Genomic DNA, 16,895 nt, shown 5'->3' with positions numbered 1-16,895 from the left:
TATATCCAAGCATTTATATCAAAGCTACCAGAAAAGAAAGAAAGAGTTACTAAGTAGAGGTTGATGTAACTCACCCATACCAACAGCTGTGGGTATATCTCTTTCACTCAGCCTCGAGGAGTAACCTTGAGAGATGTCCCCTGCTCAGGGGGGAATCTCCACACACACCTGCTCCATGGAAGGTGTATGTTAGAAGAACTTGCCATATGAAAGTGGACTGGACCTTTATCGTATGAAGTGATTGACTGTCAGGCTCTGGCCCAATTGTGACAGCTTAGCAGTTTTAGATAATGATACTTTACCGTATCTGCCAAATCTTTGCTTCACTATTGGGATGTTAACTTTGAGGTAATTTGAGTTAGACTAGTTTTAGCATAATTCAACACCAAACCCAGCATGACACACCCCCTCTCAGTCCACCACTAACATCCTTGCAAATAGGGCACCGCTTGAGTTGCTTGACCACATTCCAAGAACAGAGCATCCTGCTACAACTGCATTGTGGCTGTTCTTTCTGGCTGCTCTGTGCAGGGTTGAGGTGTGTTGAGGTACTGAGGGCTTTGTAATAAAAGGAATAGCATGACAGACGCTGCCTTGTTTTGACCACTGTGCTCACAAAGCTGCGTTGCCTGCGGCGTGCATGGAGCTAGAAATTGCTCCAGCCAGGCTCACAGAAGGGGATTTCCTGCTTCCGTGGGCTGTCACAGAATTGTAGTGAAGTGATAAAGGGAATCACAGAACAAGACTGCTTTGGGTTGGAAGGGACCTTAAAGACCACCTAGGTCCAAACCCCTTCCAACAGGTTGCTCCAAGCCTTGTCCAACCTGGCCTTGAACACTTCCCAGAGATGGGGCATCCACAGCTTCTCCGGGCAACCTGTGCCAGTGCCTCGCCACCCTCACAGGAAGGAATTTTTTCCTCCCGTATCTCATTCTCTGGACTTGCTCCTCCTTGCACATCCTTCCTGTGCTGGGGGGCCCAGCGCTGGAGGCAGCATTGCAGGTGGAGTCTCAGCAGAGGAGAGGGGCAGAATCCCCCCATCATGTGCTGCTGGGGATGAGCCTGGCATAGCATTGGCTTTCTGGGCTCCCAGTGCACCTGGCTGGGTCACGTTGAGCTTCTTGTCAACCCACACCCCCAAGTCCTTCTCCCTGGGACTGTGTTTGTGCTTGGGGTTGCCTGGATGCAGGTTCAGCACCTGTCCTTGGCCTCACTGAACCTCCTGGGGTTGTCGCAGACCTACTTGCCCGCACCCCCCTTCTCTACCATGGGCATTAAACACACAGAGCCTGAAACAACATGTTTATTTTGGGGCAAAGAGGAGAAGTTTCAGTCTGGAACCCTCACCCCAGGAGCAGTGTCCCCCAGTGCAGAGACACCAACAGCAACAGACTTTTCCCCATGTCCAGGGTTTTCTCCATCCCTCCCAGACTTCAGACAAACCTTCCCCGGCTCAGCCTCAGCACTGGGTTGCTGCATTGAGAGCTCATCCCTATGTCAAGGTCAAGGCAGCTGGTTCTCTCTGGTGGAGACTCAACCCCTCACTCCTGGGCTGCCTCGGGTGCCGCGGGCTGCTTGCTTTGGTTGTCACCCTTCTTTTTGTGCCCCGACACGATATCATCAATACGGAGGAGGAGAACAGCAGTCTGCAGAGAAACCCCGCACCCAGGGCTCGTCAGGAGCTCAGCACAAAAACCAAAACCCAGCCTGCCCAGCCCACATGCCATGCAACCACCAGCCCATGGTTCTTTCAGCACAGGAGAAGGGACACTGTGCCTTGCAGGCACGTGGGAGCAGCAAGGGGTTGGTTGCTTTACCCCCCCACCATGGAAACCATCTTTTCTCGTTGACTGACAGAGAACAGACACAGTGTCCCTTTGAGGAACAGCCTTTGATCCAACACCAGTGAGAGAATGGCAGGATCTGTAATGAGGGGGGCAGCTGACACACAGCAGCCCCAGCCAGCATAAAGCACCCAGGGCACTGACAATTCCAGCATGCTGCTGGCATGGGATCGCTCACATGCAGCTCTGTTTGGCCCTGGGAGCAGCCTGTCCCTGTGAGAACCATTTGGAGGAAAAGGTGGGATGAAATATGCTGAATTTTAGCCACAGGATCAAGCTTTGGGAAAGCCTGAGTCTGGGCTCCCACAACTCTCATCATCTCACCTTTGACAGCAGCAAGCTCAGACACCTGCACAGCCCATGCTGGGTGTGTGACACCCACCCAATCACCCCAGTGCAAAGGGAGGGACATCCTCCTCTCACAAGGGATATGCCACAGAGGCTCTGGAGTTCCCACCTCTCCTTACCTCCACGGCTGTTTTGTAGGTCTGCAGCTTGACAGCCAAGGGCTCCCAGATCCCTAGCTCTTTCATGTCAACCAGGGCTCCAGTCTCCCCATTCACCCCCCATGTCTGGCTGCCTTCCTGGGTGTGCTTGGCCTGGAAGCAGAAAGACAGGTGTGGAGTGAGACAGCAAATTCCCCTCTAGAAACTCACAGTGACCATGGGCTCAGGAAACAGTAACAGGCCATTAGAATAGTCTCAATTTTGGAGTTCATACAAGAACGTTACTGGCAGCCTGACAAAGGCACTGCTGTGAAGGGTGACTGATCCCTAGGGCTGCGCAGAGCGGGAAGGGGCTGACTCCCTCCTGGTGCCCCATTCCTTACCCTGAGTGAGGTCAGAACACGGATGGTACTGGCGCCACAGTTCTGGATCAGCGTCCGGGGAATGACCTCCAGAGCCTGGGCCACTGCACGGTAGGGCCACTGCTCCACACCTGTCATGCCCTTGGACCTCTCGGTCAGTGCATGGGACACAGCCATTTCGGTGGCTCCCCCGCCCGGCACCAGCTGCGGGTCCATGAGGACATTCCGGCACACCTGCATGGCATCCTGCAGGTTGCGCTCCACCTCCTGCAACAGGCACAGATCACAGGATTCCTGAGGTTACAAAAGCCCTCTAAGATCAGAGTCCAACCATTCCCTCAGCACTGCCAAGGCCACCACTAACCCATGTCCCCAGGTGCCACATCCACATGGCTGTTAAACCCCTCCAGGAATGGGGACTCTCCACCACTGCCCTGGGCAGCCTGTGCCAGTGCCTGACCACACTTTCCATGAAAAAATTTTCCCTAATATCCAATCTAAACCTCCTCTGGTGCAACCTGAGGCCATTTCCTCTTGTTCTGTCACATGTTACCAGGGTGAAGAGCCTGACTCCCACCTGGCTACAACCTGCTGTCAGGTAGCAGTAGAGAGACTCAGAGGTCCCTGTTGGGACCCCCCAGCTCCCTCAGCTGCTCCTTGTGCTCCAGACCCTTCCCCAGCTCTCCTGCCCCTCTCATTATTAACTGGAGCATCACACCAGGTGAAAGCCCACAGTCTGCTGGCCATGACTTACTGACACCACAAAGGTGGTTGGGACAGGAGGTGAAGCAACCCATGCTCACCCTCCTCACACTTACCGCTAAGATTTCCTTGCTGGCTCCCCGCAGGATGATAGTGCAAGCCTTGGGGTCTTTGCAATCAGTGATGAAGGCAAAATACTCATCTCCTATTTTTTTCACTTCAAAGAGCCTGGCACCAGTTCCCACATCCTCCTCCCTGAGCTCATCTGTGCGACTGACGATGCGAGCTCCGCAGGCCCTGGAACACCAAAACATCACATCAGACACTCACAGATAAGAACTGGGGAGAAGGAGCAGGATCAGAACACGCCCATGCCATGCACAGCAGGAACGGGCTCCAACCAGGAGCCAGCACTTACCTGGCGATCCGGTTGTTGTCAGTCTTCCGCACCCTGCGGATGGCAGTAATGTTGGCTCTCATCAGGTAGTGCTGGGCCAGGTCTGAAACGAGATTTTTGCAAATTTAGTGATGAATCAGTGGTATCGTGACAAATTTTATGTGTTTATCAGTGATCAATTCAGCTATTCTAGTTCCAGTCTTTAAAGCAAAAAGGATTATGGAAAAAACCCTAAACGTAGCTTCTTAAACCAGGCTGCAAGGCAAAATGGCAGCACAGCTCTCAAAAATGTAAGACTTGGCCTCACTTGTATTTTGGTCTCTTTCCAAAATGCTGAAAAAGCAAAATATTATTGTAAGAGTCCAAGTTCACATGGCAACACCAAGGACCAACTTCAATGCCCGCAGTGTACAACTATTTGCTAGAAAGCTAAAATACAAACCAAAACTAGGTTCCACACCAGGTTTGGGGGGGAGTTGTGCTAATTTGCTATTGGGTTTTTTTTTTCGTTTCTTTTCAAGTTTCTGAACCATGAATTTACCACCATTTAACATCATGAACCTCAGTGAAATGAATTCAACACAAAGAAGGATCATGTGTGCTATTACCAGAAACTCCTTTTTCTGTGATGACTAGATCTGGCTTGACTCTTATCAGATCCTCACACATTTGCTGAATGTACTCCTCCTCCATCTGCAGGATGCGGGCAAAGTCTTCCTCTCGTGTAATTTCAATGTCAGTCTGCACAAGACATGTAAACAGCTCAGTGTGTTCGTCCCAACCCTTCACCATGTTAGACACACATCCCCCAGGTCAAGCAGCTAAACTCCTCCAGTATCACCAGGGAAAGAGTCAGGGATGAACACCACAGATCAAATAAACTGTGACATCGTGTCAGTTGAGCCTTAGCATTAGTTCAAGCTCAGAAATATTTCTTTGGCTCTTTACCAGCACATAGATACACAAACTGCTGTAGCTGCTTCAATGAGTCAAAGCGCTGTGGCCTCACTCCTGTTTTTCTGGACTCCACAGCAGAATTAGCCCACATGTGCAGAACGCCTTTGAGAGGCACAACACAGAAAGCCTTTCACCACTTGCGCTTTTAACAAGCCATCTGCATTTGTTCACTTTACATGTCCTAAATCAAGAGTGGTGGACATCTCCAACAGGACCCACTTTACCTGGCTCTCTCCTTTCTTGTACTCTAGAGAACAATCCAGAAGGACAATGCGTGGATTCTTAATAAGGCGACGCATTCTGGGATGGGTCACATCTTTATTCACCATGATTCCACGCAAAACACATGAGTCTTCACTAAAACCACCTGGAATCTGACAGACACAAGGAAGGGGGGAAATGAGACGAGTCAGTTTAGTCCACAAAAACCTGTGTATCTGAAGGTTTCTCCTGAAACTGTCTGTCCCACGTACAGAAAAGGGAAAACCTCTTCCAAGTAATCATAGTGCATCCAGGTCACGATACAAAATTTAATTTTACATGCATGTTGACTTAGATTTCAAGTGAGAAGCTGTGGAAGAGCTTAAGAAACTTTTCACATCCTACTGCCTGGCAAGACATTTCGTCTTCCATCTTCCAAATGCAACTGAAATTATCTTTTTGACAAATATTCCAAAAGGGTTGAAATAACAGCCCCTGTTTGCAGTGCAAACCAGCGAAGCTGACAGCACTGACTGAAATATCTTTGAGGGTGGTTATGTCTGTGGACTGCAGAGAGGTAACACAAAATTCTTCCCACTGCACCCCACAGTCAGCTATTTGAGAACGAGAAAGGGGCACGCAGGCATAAGAAACAGTTCAGGACACACTCACCTTTTCTACTTTTGCGTATTTTTTAATATCAATTTCCCTTCTGCCATTTTCTTCAAACTCCACAGTCTTAACGGCATCAAGAGCGATGCTACAGGCCAAGTCAGACCAGCGGTTTATTGCCTTTGTGTTTATCGCACTCTTTATTATTTTAAGCATCATCTCTTTGTTGTTCACATCCACTGGAGTGCTGGGACAAAGAAAAACCAAAGAGCAAACTAAGTATTACTCCAAGCTATTTGTCTCTTTGAGTCCCTCTCCAATTATGTTAAGTTGTATTCTAACATAACTGCCTAAAGCAGCAGCTGCTTGAAGCAGCACACAAAGCCCACATCCCTCCTTTCTAACTCCCACCAGCCCATACTTACCCAATTTTCTTCAGAATACTGATCATGTCATCCAGAGCCTTACGATAAGCCCAGATGATCACAGTTGGGTGCATCTGCTGTTCAAGAAAGTGTTCAGCAACAGACAGCATCTCTCCAGCTAAAAAAAAATTAAAAATAAATCAAAATCCCTCAGATAAATTAGGAGGATAATTGCCACTCAAGACAGAAGAGCAGCATACCAGACAAAATGTATCTTCTACCCATGCAAGAAGCTCTAACATCACCTATACCTTTCTTTACCCTTAGTGGTGGTTATCCCAGGGAAAGCACAACTTCCCAAAGCATGGAGCTGATCACCTAAGGGTCTCATGAACAAAGCATGCTCTTGCACAGTAAAAAAAAAAAATTATCCATTTTAAGGTTGGTAAATAACTCATTATGGGTCCTAATAACCAAAGAGGGCAAACTCCAGCCTCTAAACAAACTGTGTCTGAGTCAGCCTCCTTACCAAGGATAATGACAGATGTGGTCCCATCTCCAACTTCTTCATCCTGCGTGCGGCTGATCTCTATCATTGATTTTGCGGCTGGATGCTGGACTTGGATCTGTGCAGGAGCAAGGGGTATGGATTTGTTCCAGAATACTAAAGCAGAAACATCTTGCGTTGCTCAATGGAACAAATATCACAGCTTTAATACAGTTTTAAAGGCATTCTGCACAACCACAGCAAAGCTCTTCCTTCTTTTTTGACCAAAACCAAGTCTTTGTATTTGACAATGTTGTGTCCCTCACAGTTTTTCAGGCATTAGAGTTTTTTGGATGTTCTTTTAACAGCACTTGTACTAGAGAGAAAATAATTTCTTGGTATCATTACATGGCATTGTGAACATCGCTGTCTACTCAGAAGATCTTGATGCAACTGATTATAGCTACAATTACCAAAGCATTTACAACAGTCGTACAAAACCTCCATGAAAACTTCCCATCCCAGGATCAAACCTACATTTCTGCGGAACAAGAGCATTTGCTGGAAATGTTTCACTCCTCCCCAGTGAGCACCTTTCTTGGTGGAGCTTGTTAGTACTTGCTGGCTCTCAGGACAGATGAGATCATACAGCTCTATTGGCACCCAAGACTCTAGAATATTCCAACTCACGTGTTAGGCAAGACAATCCTTCAGGAGAAACTTACTTCTCTAAGAATAGCATTGCCATCGTTGGTCATCACAATGCCACCCATGGGGTCCAAAAGCATCTGCAACCACAAGAAAACCAATACTTGTGCTGCAACACTGGTGATGCAGCTGCCTAGAAACACCCCACAGAACAGTGCAAGTTCTTACCTTCATCATAGCTCTTGGTCCTAAACATGTTCGGATAATGTCAGCAATGGTCTAGGGGAAACCAAAGAAATGAAGTACTACAGGTAAGCATCAAAAAGTCTAAAAAAACCCCATAGCGGGTCTGAAACCAGCAGTCCCTGTGAAATTTAAGTGACCCAACAACTCTGCCATGGCTGAGATGCAGACAAGGTTTAAGAACTGTCTGGAAATGAGAACATAGGGTTTATAAGGGCACTGGTACTACACTGTATTATTATCTCAGTCAGATGTCAAAACTGAGGTGCTTTCAGACTTTGCAGAGAAAGGGGGTTTGGTGGGTTAAACCCCTCCATGTGCAGTTATAGGGCACCCCTTATATGAACAGTGCAGATGTTTTATTTTTTATACAGAATTTTTATATAAAAGTATAAAAATATCTTCTGTTAACACAGGAAATTATTTTCTATGTTGCTTCTCCTATTCTGGGTTCATATAGACTAGAGAAAATATGCTTCAGATCCAGCTTTCCCTCAGAAATATAAAAATACACACACACGGAGAAAAAAAATAATCAAAACAGCCTGATACGAGAATTTGGTACCTTCGCAGCAGTGATGTTTCCTGTCTGGACTTTTCTTCCAGACTCACGTTTTGTGTTCTGACCTAAAGCACACAGAAAAAATGAATTTAATCAAGTACAATGCAGCAAGGATGCAGCCACACCTCTCAGTCACACACATATGACATGCGACCAGTTCTAAATGCAGAGTTTACATTATAAATACTGCAGTCATGATGAGAAACACACAGAAGAGTGTCAGCGAAAAACACTCCCTATTATAACAGAACTCCTTGTGAGCATCCTAACTGAGACAAAGCTTTGCAACCCTGAAACAGAAACCTATTGCCCCAGAAAATCAAACTGCAGGGACTCACTAGGATCTGCCAGATCCCACACGGCCGAGGAGGTGCTGTTGCACAGCACTGTTCAATCACAAAAAGTTACAGAGGCTTAGGCATAGCTCAAAGAACTGGGTGAACATGAAGTTAATCCATTGGTGTTGCCTTTGGCACATGAGGGTGAGCAGCTCCTGGGGTACCACAGGCTCACAATCACAGCTGGGACCAGCTGTCAACAGGCTTTGCCCTAGAGCTCAAGGCTGCTCTTCTGCTATTACAAGCCTGGCCCAGGTGTGCACAGATTTACTCAGAAGTAGGTGCATCCACATGGAGAGGTGTAAGACAGAACAAAAGGGGCCCTGGGCTCCAACAGTCTGCCTACTAGGCTAATAGGGAATGGAGCGGATGGAGAGATGGGAATGTGATACCCAAGCAGAAATAAATCCTTGTATTGGAGAGTGGTGAGAGAATCATAAAATGGTTTGAGTTGGAAGGGACCTAAAGACCATCTAGTTCCAAACCCCTTCCACGGGCAGGGACATCTTCCACTATCCCAGGTTGCTCCGAGCCCCATCCAACCTGGCCTTGGAACACTTCAAGGGAGGGGGCAGCCACAGCTTCTCTGGGCAGCCTATGCCTATGCTAGTGACTCACTTCCCTCACAGGGAAGAATTTCTTCTCAATATCCCATCTAACCCTGCCCTCTGGCAGTGGGAAGCCATTCTCCCTTGTCCTAAGTCCCTCTCCAGCTCTCCTGGAGCTCCTTTAGGCACTGGAAGGAGCTCTAAAGTCTCCCTGGAGCCTTCTCCTCTCCAGGTTAACACCCCCAGCTCTCCCAGCTTGGCTCCAGAGCAGAGGGGCTCCAGCCCTCGGAACATCTCCGTGGCCTCCTCTGGACTCGCTCGGGCAGCTGCATGAGCTTCCAATGCTGGGGGGCCTGAGAACTGGGGTTCACAGGGGATTCAAACGGAATAGCACAAAGAAACGCGCTGAAAAGGCCCGACAAAAAACGGGAAAGAGAACCGGAGAGCTGCCGGGAAAGGCCTGACAGTAGCGGGGCCAAAGATCTTCCGCGCAGGGCGCACAGAGCGGCCAGGCCGAAGCTGTGGGTAGGGGGCTACCAGAGGCAGTTCAGACGCGCCGCTGGCGGCAGCGGTGCCCGGCGGACCCCTGGGAGCAGAGCGGGCCCGCCCGGGCCACGCTCCGTGAGGGAGCGCCCGGCCATGAGGGGACCCAACATGGCGGCGGGGCGGCCGAGCAGCAAAGCGGGGTGGGGGCGCGGCGCTGCCCTCCCCTCACCCTCCACCCTGGGACCCCGCCGGGGGGGCCGGGCCGGGGAGGCAGCACTCACTGAGGACCAGGACGGGGCGCGGGCCCATCATCGCGGCAGCTGGAGAGCGGCGGAACCTTCTGGAGCCCCGGACCTGCCGCCTCACGGGGCCGCCACGGCGCGCACCGCCCCGCGCCCCTCGCCGGCCAATCGTGACGCAGGCGCGCGCCCGGAGGCCAATCAGGGCGGCACCACCTCACCCCGGGAACGCCCACCGACCTCCGGCTGGTGAGTGACACCCAGGGGCGGGGCGGGGCGGGGCGGAGTGCGCATGCGCGAAGCGGGGCGCGGCGGGGCGGTGGAGTGCGCACGCGCGAACGCGAGGGGCGGTGGGGCGGCGTGAGCTCCCACATGCCGAAGGGCACCGGGGCCGAGATGGAGCTGCCACGCTCGCTCTGAGAGCCAAAGTCCTCGACGCCTCCCCCCCCCTCAGAGAGTGGTCCCGGGGGAGCGGCGGGTCCTGAGGCGGCCTCGCCTGTCCCCGCACGGCGGCCCCGCCCGTCCCGCAGCCCCGGCCCCGCCCGTGGCTCCGGTGTCCCCTCACGGCCAGGGGGTGCCCCCCCCCAAATCCCCGGCAGCCATTTTGTGTCCCGGACGGTCCTTTACTGCCGCCCACAGGGACAGAGGGTCGGAGGGGGCGTGAGGGGGGTGCGGACACAGCTATTGACAACGGCTCATAATTCGGAGCTCTAGGATGAAAGGGCATTGGGGCGGCACATAAAGCCAGCGAGGCGGCCCTGGTGAGGTGCCCACGGGCTGTTCATGGGGGAATATGTGCACAGAGGCGGGCCCGCGGGCCTTTCTGCCACCAGAGGCAGCTGCCTTAAAACACAGGCACAGGGGAGCTCTCGAGGCTCCCCGGGAATGCCGGCAGGTTTGTTTTGTTACTGCCTTTACACCAGGGGACCCCGAGGCTGGACTCTGTGTGGGGTGGGGTGAATTAAGCAGAGCATCCCCAGTGCAGGAGGGGACAGTCTGGGGAACCCTGCACCTCATTCTTGAGGAATTTAAAATCCTCCTCCTTGCTCTCCTCCCCCATCTCTTTACAGAGCCTCCGTGGCCCTGGGCAAGCTGGTGTGACAGAGAACAGCATTGACAGGGTCCTCCCGTACTGCCCCTTCGGGTAAAGCAGCAGCTCTGACATCTGCTATCAAAACAGGTCTGTGGCGCACCAGAGCAAGCTCCTTCCCATAGGGCACGCAGCAGCAGAGGGGCCCTGAGACAGGACACTCTGGAGAAGATGCAGCAGGGCAAATGGGGACTGGGAGGTAGCACAGGGGGCAGAGCCCCACAAACAGACCCTCTGGGCACTTACACACTCGTATCACTGCGGCTACAGAGGAGCAAGGGGGGATTCCTGCTTGAAAGGGGCTGACAAAGCATTTTGGGACTTTTAGTTGGGCTTTTTACTGTTTTCTTTGTTTCTTTTTTAAAACCCCAGAAGACACCCAATCACAGCAATCAAGTCCCTCTGCCGAGAGGGTTCAAGCACAGCCCAGGCAATGCCTGGCAGGGCACAGTGCAACCCAAAAGCACCCACTGCTCTGGGGGGGTCATGACTGTCCTTTTCTGAGCTCTGGCGTGCTGGTGGCATTTTTCTCCACTCAGTTCTTTTTGGTCTTGGGGGTGTCATACTTCCTCTTGCTCGAGTACCACAGCAGCAGGGGGATCCCGATGGAGGGCAGGGTCATCACACCAAATGCCGCCCAATCCAACTAGAAGGAGAAATGGTTGGAGAAAAGTCAAAACAAGTCAAGTCCAGAGGAGTCTTAGAGCAATGAGGCCAGAGGAGGAGACCAAGAAGAGACTTTGCCACAGCCTGCAGCTTCCTCACAAGGGGCAGCACCAATCTCTGCTCTGTGTGACAAGTGGCAGGACCTGAGGGAACAGCACGGAGCTGTGTCAGGGGAGGGTTAGGCTGGATATTAGAAGAAGTTCTTCCCCCAGAGGGTGATTAGGCACTGGAATAGGCTCCCAAGGGAAGTGGTTACAGCACCAAACCTGACAGAGCTCAAGGAGTTTGGACAACGCTCTCAGGCACTTGGTGGGATTGTTGGGTTGTCCTGTGCAGGGCCAGGAGTTGGACTCCGGGATCCTTGTAGGTCCCTTCCAACCTAGGAGGTTCTAAGATTCTACTCTCCAATTTTCTGGCTCAAATCCCACAGTGCAGCTCCTCCACAGAGGGAGCTGGGGTGGAAACTCTTGGCTGCTTCTGTGATACTCCTATGGAGAACTGACAGGGATTAACTGCAATATCACTGGAGCTCTCCAGGTGACTGCAGGACAAGCCACACACACCACGTGCAGCAGGAAGCCACTGTGCTGGGCTGCAGCTGCTGCAGTGCAATTTCCATTGTCAGCTGAAAGGTACTTACAAAGTGAGGGGAGAACCTCCTGTCAAAGTCACGCTGAGCCAGGATTCCTCCTTGCCCGGGAGCACTAGTGAAACCAACCTGGAAAAGGCAAGGAAAAGACAGGCTTTACCACTTTCCTTCTTGGGGCAGAGCTGGGCAGGGTGAGAGCTCAGGGACATCACCCCGACCAGGCAGCTGCAAGAGCACGGTCAGGGGGATCTGCAGGGCTCCTCTAAATCGTCCACCCACCACGACCTGTCCTCCCTCCTGTGCCAGGTACGTGATGGTGGCAGAGGTGAAGTTGAAGTAACCAGCTTTGAGAGGCCGCAGAACCACGGTGTGGGACACGTTACTCGCTCTGGGAGCCGGGCGTTAAGGAAAACGGTTGGATTTCATTACAGGAAGAAAACACAGGTGGAAAAGTCAGTGCTGCTGACAGATCCAAATGCTTATGGTCACACACAGCCCGACCCACCTCCCCCCGAGGCTGACCCAGCTGCTCCTCCCCAGGCAGAGGAACTTAGGGACCTGGTCCTGTCTGCAAGGAGCTTTAATTTTACACAGCACCATCCAGAAGAGCGGGCGTTTGGATTGGGCACCCTGTCCAGGCTCTGGCATGTAGGAATTTCTGGGACAGGGTATGAAGACAGGATGAAGCTGCAGGATGCTCAGGGGAAGAAAATTTCAAACCATTAAAAGATACGGAGCGATCCTGTCCCACTTGACATTGAGCATGCCAGAGACGATGCCAAAATCCTCTGGGGGGAAGGAATCATCCGACAGTTCCACATCCAGGGCAGCACTGAACACAACAAAGGCAGGGATGAGAATGGAATCTTAAGACTTGGCATCTGCTCATGGGATCTGCAACAAAGTGGGCTGACAGTTCCCTCCTGACCCAATGGAAGAACTGATTTGTGAAAGAGGAAAAGTCACCAACACAACATGGCGAGGAGAGTTGAGGTGTCTTATGGAGAGACTGCAGAGAGAGGAAGGCACAGCTGAGAGAAACAGCCACAAAGACAGGCAACACACTGGTTTTTCCACGATAGGATTTGGCAGATACCATCCCACAGACACATGCTTTGGCCTAAATAATAAACAAATCCCACCTATAAAGTTACAGTATCTCATTAATATTGTACGAGTCCAATATTGCAACACCATAAATAGTTCTCTCAGCAGTACTGCACTCAGCATACATGACTCTGCCTTTAACAAAATCTAAAAAACAAAAAAAACAAACACTTTAATACTCTCCTGCATTTTGTCCAATCACCTTTTCATTCTGAGAATAAAGCTTTTTACCAGCATTGTGGAAGTTCTGTTTTACCTTTGTCAGGTCCTTAGAGAAGTCCTGACAGCAAAAAGGAATTTTTATTAAAAAAAAAAAAAGTGCAAAAGAGCTCACAAAGCCAGTCAAAAGAGCTGTGTGCATGGGGAGCAGAGTGTCCCAGGACACCACAGGAGCTACATGTCCATGCTGGACTGACAGCTTGAGCAGCCATGAGGGGAAAGCAGGGGCAAGGGAAGAGGAAGGGAAAGGCAAATTGCAGGGTCAACCCTTCAGGCACTGCTGGAAAGCTCAGAGTTCAAGGGAGCAAAGGCACCAGCACATCATGGAATTCAGAAATCACCTCCTGCCCTGCAGCCACACACAGAATGTTTGCTCCTGGTTCATGCTGAAGCCTGGACAGGGCTTACCTTGAGCCAACGTTGTAGATGTTGTACTGCAAAGTCAAGTCCTTGCCCTCCACTGCATATCTGTTTAACAGAGATTTGGAGGCCAGGAGCCTGGCACCATCCTCGCAGCGGGACACAGACACCAGGGCACACAGGGCAAGGAGCAGGAGCTTCATCTGGAAACACAGGTCAGTGGAACGTCACTGATTGTTTGAAATCTCTGAACTCTCTTCTGGGAGGCTGTAAGAATTGGCACAGCCATGTCCCAGATCTGCAGCCACAGAAGAAAAGTCAACAGTTTCCTCCCTTTTCAAAGCCCCGGCCAGTACCATGGCCCTTTACAGGATCATCGAACATCCTGAGTTGAGAGGGACCCACAAGGATCAGCGCGTCCAACTCTGGGCTCTGCACATCTCAGTAATGAGCAAAGCTCTTGGATCACAAAGCCTCTTCCAGTAACTTTGAAAGCTCTGGAAATTAACAGTTTCACCAGTTTTAGCAATTAACAGTTAATTGCCCTTGTGAAGCCTGGCAGCTTTCCAGCACCTTCTTACACAACAGAGTTAGTTCTTCGCAGAAAGCACCAGTTCCTCACTTCCAACATTTGTTCTTATTTCCTATTTCCAGCCACTGAGGAAACACCAACTCCCTCCAGCAGCCTCATGATCCCCAAAAGTCCCTCTCCAAGCCAGGTGTCCCAATTCACCCAAACTCAGTGCCCCAGGAGCTGCCCTGTTGAGAGGACAAGGAGACCATAGGGACATTGTAAACAGGACCCGTGAGGACACTTCGTGGGGCTGAGAAATGCAAAAACTGCTCCAATGTCAGGGGCTCCACTCTTCACAGTCACAGAGTGGTTAGGCTTGGATGTGACTGTGAAGTCCATCCAGTTCCAGCCATCTGCCATGGGCAGAGACACCTTCCACTAGACCAGGTTGCTCCAAGCCTTGTCCAACCTGGCCCTGAACACTTCCAGGGATGGGGGAGCCACAGCTTCTCCAAGCAGCCTGTGCCAGGGCCTCACCACCCTCACAGGGAAGAATTTCGTCCCAGTATCCCATCTAACCCTGCCCTCTGGTAAGTGGGAAGTCTTGTCCAATCACTCCAGGCCCTCATCCAAAGTCCCTCTCCATCTCTCCTGGAGCTCCTTTAGACACTGGAAGGGCTTTAAGGTTTCCCTGGAGCCCTCTCTTCTCCAGGCTGAACATCCCCAGCTCTCCCAGCCAGTGTCCAGAGCAGAGGGGCTCCAGCCCTCAGACCATCTCCGTGGCCTCCTCTGGACCTGCTCCAGCAGCTCCACGTCCTTCCTGTGCTGCAGGCCCCAGGGCTGGAGGCACCACTGCAGGGGGGGGATCTCACCTCAGCAGAGCAGAGGGGCAGAATTTCCCCCCTCACGTGCTGCCTGCACTGTGGGGATGAGCCCAGCACAGCGTTGGCTTTCTGGGCTCCCAGTGCACGTGGCTGGGTCATGTTGAGCTTCTTGTCAACCCACACCCCCAAGTCTTTTTCTTCTGGGCTGTTCTCCATCCATTCTCCCTCAGCCCGTGTTTGTGCTAGCTCCCGTTCAGCACCTGCCCTGCTCCGGCCGCGCACCAGCGTGTCCAGCCCGGGTGGGCTGCTCCTGCCCATCCGGGCAGCACAGGGGCTCAGTCTGGGTTCACCCACCGCTGCCCGCGGGAGACCCCGACCCTCTCCAGCGACAGAGCCTGGCCGGTCCCTCCCGACTCCTCAGAGCCCACAGCAGAGCCTCCCCCATAGACCCTCCCCACCGCCTCCCCGTCCGCCCCGAGCGCCGAGGACACGGCCCCGATCGGCCCCGGCGGCCGCTCCGCCCTCACCGTCCGTCTCCGCCGCCGCCACAGAGCCAGGTCAGCCCAGACGCAGCGGAAGTGACACACTGAACAGCGCCCCGCGGCCTCCCCTGCCCGCCGGGAAATGGAGTCCGGCCTCGCCCTCCAGCGGGGACTCCGCGCCTGCGTAGAGCGAGAGCCCTGTGCTGCCCCCTGGTGGCGGAATACGGGACCGGGGCGGGGGAGGATCGGGGGGAAATTCCCCAAGGATGGGACGCACGGATCCCCAGACTGTCCCTCCCTGCGCTGGGGTCGCTCTGCTTAATTCACCCGCCTCAGACAGGCTCCAGCTTTGTGCTGCCCTCGGGTCAAGACGCGTCCCCGACCTCCCTGTAAAGGCAGTAACAAAACAAACCTGCCGGCATTCCCAGGGAGCCTCGAGAGCTCCCCTGTGCCCGTGTTTTCAGGCAGCTGCCTCTGGTGGCAGAAGGGCCCCCGGGGCCTCCTCTGTGCACATATTCCCCCATGAACAGCCTGTGGGCACCTCTCCAGGGCCCGCGCACTGGCTCCATGTGCTGCCTCAAATGCTTCCTTGGAGCTTCCCACTCACAGTCTTTGCCAACAACTCTACCTGCACCCTCTTTCCTCTTTCCCTGCTGCCCCGGGCAAAGCTCCTCCAACCTGCCAACTATGGAAAGCAACCTAGAGGTTCGATCCCTGTTGGCCATTGAGGCCACATAACCACAGGTTGGGCTTCTCCCTCCCAGCCCACCCCTCTGCAGGGTTTGCTCAGCCAGGGCAGGCTGGTCCCAGTCCCCAAACACTGACACAGCATCTGTCCTGGGCCTGAGACCCTCAGAGATTTTTCTGTGGAGCAGGAGCATTTGCTGGAAATATTTCATTCCTCCCCAGTAAGCACATTTCTTGGTGCTTCCGGTCAGTATGGAATGGCTCTCAGGACACATAGCTCCATTGGCACGCACAGAACCGTATTCCAGAAGATTCTGACTCCCATGTTAAGAAGGGGTGAAGCCACACGCTAATCAGGGGTTCCAAGAAGGTAATGTGGTTGTTGGCTGTGTCGGTGTCTTAAGAGCAGAGAAACATGTGGCAGCTGTGTTAAGCAGTTCCCTTTGGCTTTGCAGGTGCTGTGCGGGCAGCCTTTGGAATTGGAGGAGCATTTGAGGCGAGCTGGGCCATGGCAAAGAGGAGCTGAGGACCGCTGATTCCTCACAAGCACAGTGGTAGTTTTGTGTCTTTTGGTACCTTTGGTGCCACGGGCGATGACGGCTGCAGCGTCCTGTGCTGGAATGGGTGCAGGGCAGGGGAGCAGGAGGCCATGGAGCTTTTGAGGCTGGGGTTGTTGTGGCGACCGATGTGATACTGACACTCCAGTGTGTAACTTTGGCTGGAAAGAAGCCCCAGTGCAGCACATTTCCCAGAAGTTGATGGCATTGCTGCTCCTTGTTGATCATCTCACTCCCAACGGCCCAGCAGGATCTCTCTTGAGCAGTGCAGCTCTGGCCAGAAGTTGTTCCTAAGTGTGGAACACAAAAACCCCTAGTCAAGGTAAAATCATGTGTTTTGGAGATGGAAAATTTAATGGTACT

The 16,895-nt window shown here is 52.4% G+C and overlaps 2 protein-coding genes across 4 annotated transcripts; both read right to left on the bottom strand.

The window, feature by feature from the left end:
* Window positions 1-1,287: 1,287 nt before the first annotated feature.
* Window positions 1,288-9,598, bottom strand: CCT3 (chaperonin containing TCP1 subunit 3). Its single transcript, XM_027699128.1, has 14 exons — window positions 9,480-9,598; window positions 7,830-7,891; window positions 7,250-7,300; window positions 7,099-7,161; window positions 6,416-6,512; window positions 5,947-6,064; window positions 5,582-5,768; window positions 4,933-5,082; window positions 4,360-4,492; window positions 3,773-3,854; window positions 3,471-3,651; window positions 2,674-2,919; window positions 2,312-2,443; window positions 1,288-1,646 (listed from the first exon to the last, which is right to left on the bottom strand). Exons 1-14 carry the CDS (start codon window positions 9,508-9,510, stop codon window positions 1,542-1,544), a joined length of 1,638 nt encoding a protein of 545 aa, XP_027554929.1. The 5' UTR covers window positions 9,511-9,598; the 3' UTR covers window positions 1,288-1,541.
* Window positions 9,599-10,855: 1,257 nt separating this feature from the next.
* On the bottom strand, window positions 10,856-15,452 carry SSR2 (signal sequence receptor subunit 2). Of its 3 annotated transcripts, none has more exons than XM_027699169.1 (6): window positions 15,334-15,452; window positions 13,517-13,671; window positions 12,516-12,614; window positions 12,062-12,170; window positions 11,834-11,911; window positions 10,856-11,173 (listed from the first exon to the last, which is right to left on the bottom strand). In XM_027699169.1, exons 2-6 carry the CDS (start codon window positions 13,669-13,671, stop codon window positions 11,063-11,065), a joined length of 552 nt encoding a protein of 183 aa, XP_027554970.1. In that variant the 5' UTR covers window positions 15,334-15,452; the 3' UTR covers window positions 10,856-11,062. The 3 variants fall into 3 exon arrangements, with proteins under 3 accessions (XP_027554970.1, XP_027554971.1, XP_027554969.1); XM_027699170.1 differs by having other exon boundaries at window positions 15,328-15,446; XM_027699168.1 differs by lacking the exon at window positions 15,334-15,452 and adding an exon at window positions 15,089-15,107.
* Between the last annotated feature and the right edge of the window lie 1,443 nt (window positions 15,453-16,895).

The sequence above is a fragment of the Neopelma chrysocephalum genome, unplaced genomic scaffold (genome assembly GCF_003984885.1).
Source record: "Neopelma chrysocephalum unplaced genomic scaffold, ASM398488v2 Primary Assembly neopelma1_137, whole genome shotgun sequence".
In the NCBI taxonomy this organism is placed as follows: domain Eukaryota; kingdom Metazoa; phylum Chordata; class Aves; order Passeriformes; family Pipridae; genus Neopelma; species Neopelma chrysocephalum.
Note: the sequence above shows the minus strand (reverse complement) of the source record. Positions and strands in the feature narration are given on the sequence as shown.

Coding starts and splice junctions, on each gene's coding strand:
- SSR2 (XM_027699169.1), bottom strand. CDS start 13,671: ATGAAGCTCCTGCTCCTTGCCCTGTGTGCCCTGGTGTCTGTGTCCCGC. Junction 12,615..13,516: donor ATCTACAACGTTGGCTCAAG/GTAAGCCCTGTC, acceptor TGTTGTGTTCAG/TGCTGCCCTGGATGTGGAAC. Junction 11,174..11,833: donor GGAGGTTCTCCCCTCACTTT/GTAAGTACCTTT, acceptor TTCTCCTTCTAG/TTGGATTGGGCGGCATTTGG.
- CCT3 (XM_027699128.1), bottom strand. CDS start 9,510: ATGATGGGCCCGCGCCCCGTCCTGGTCCTCA. Junction 3,652..3,772: donor GACAACAACCGGATCGCCAG/GTAAGTGCTGGC, acceptor TTGGTGTTCCAG/GGCCTGCGGAGCTCGCATCG. Junction 2,920..3,470: donor CCAGCAAGGAAATCTTAGCG/GTAAGTGTGAGG, acceptor TGCCTGTTGCAG/GAGGTGGAGCGCAACCTGCA.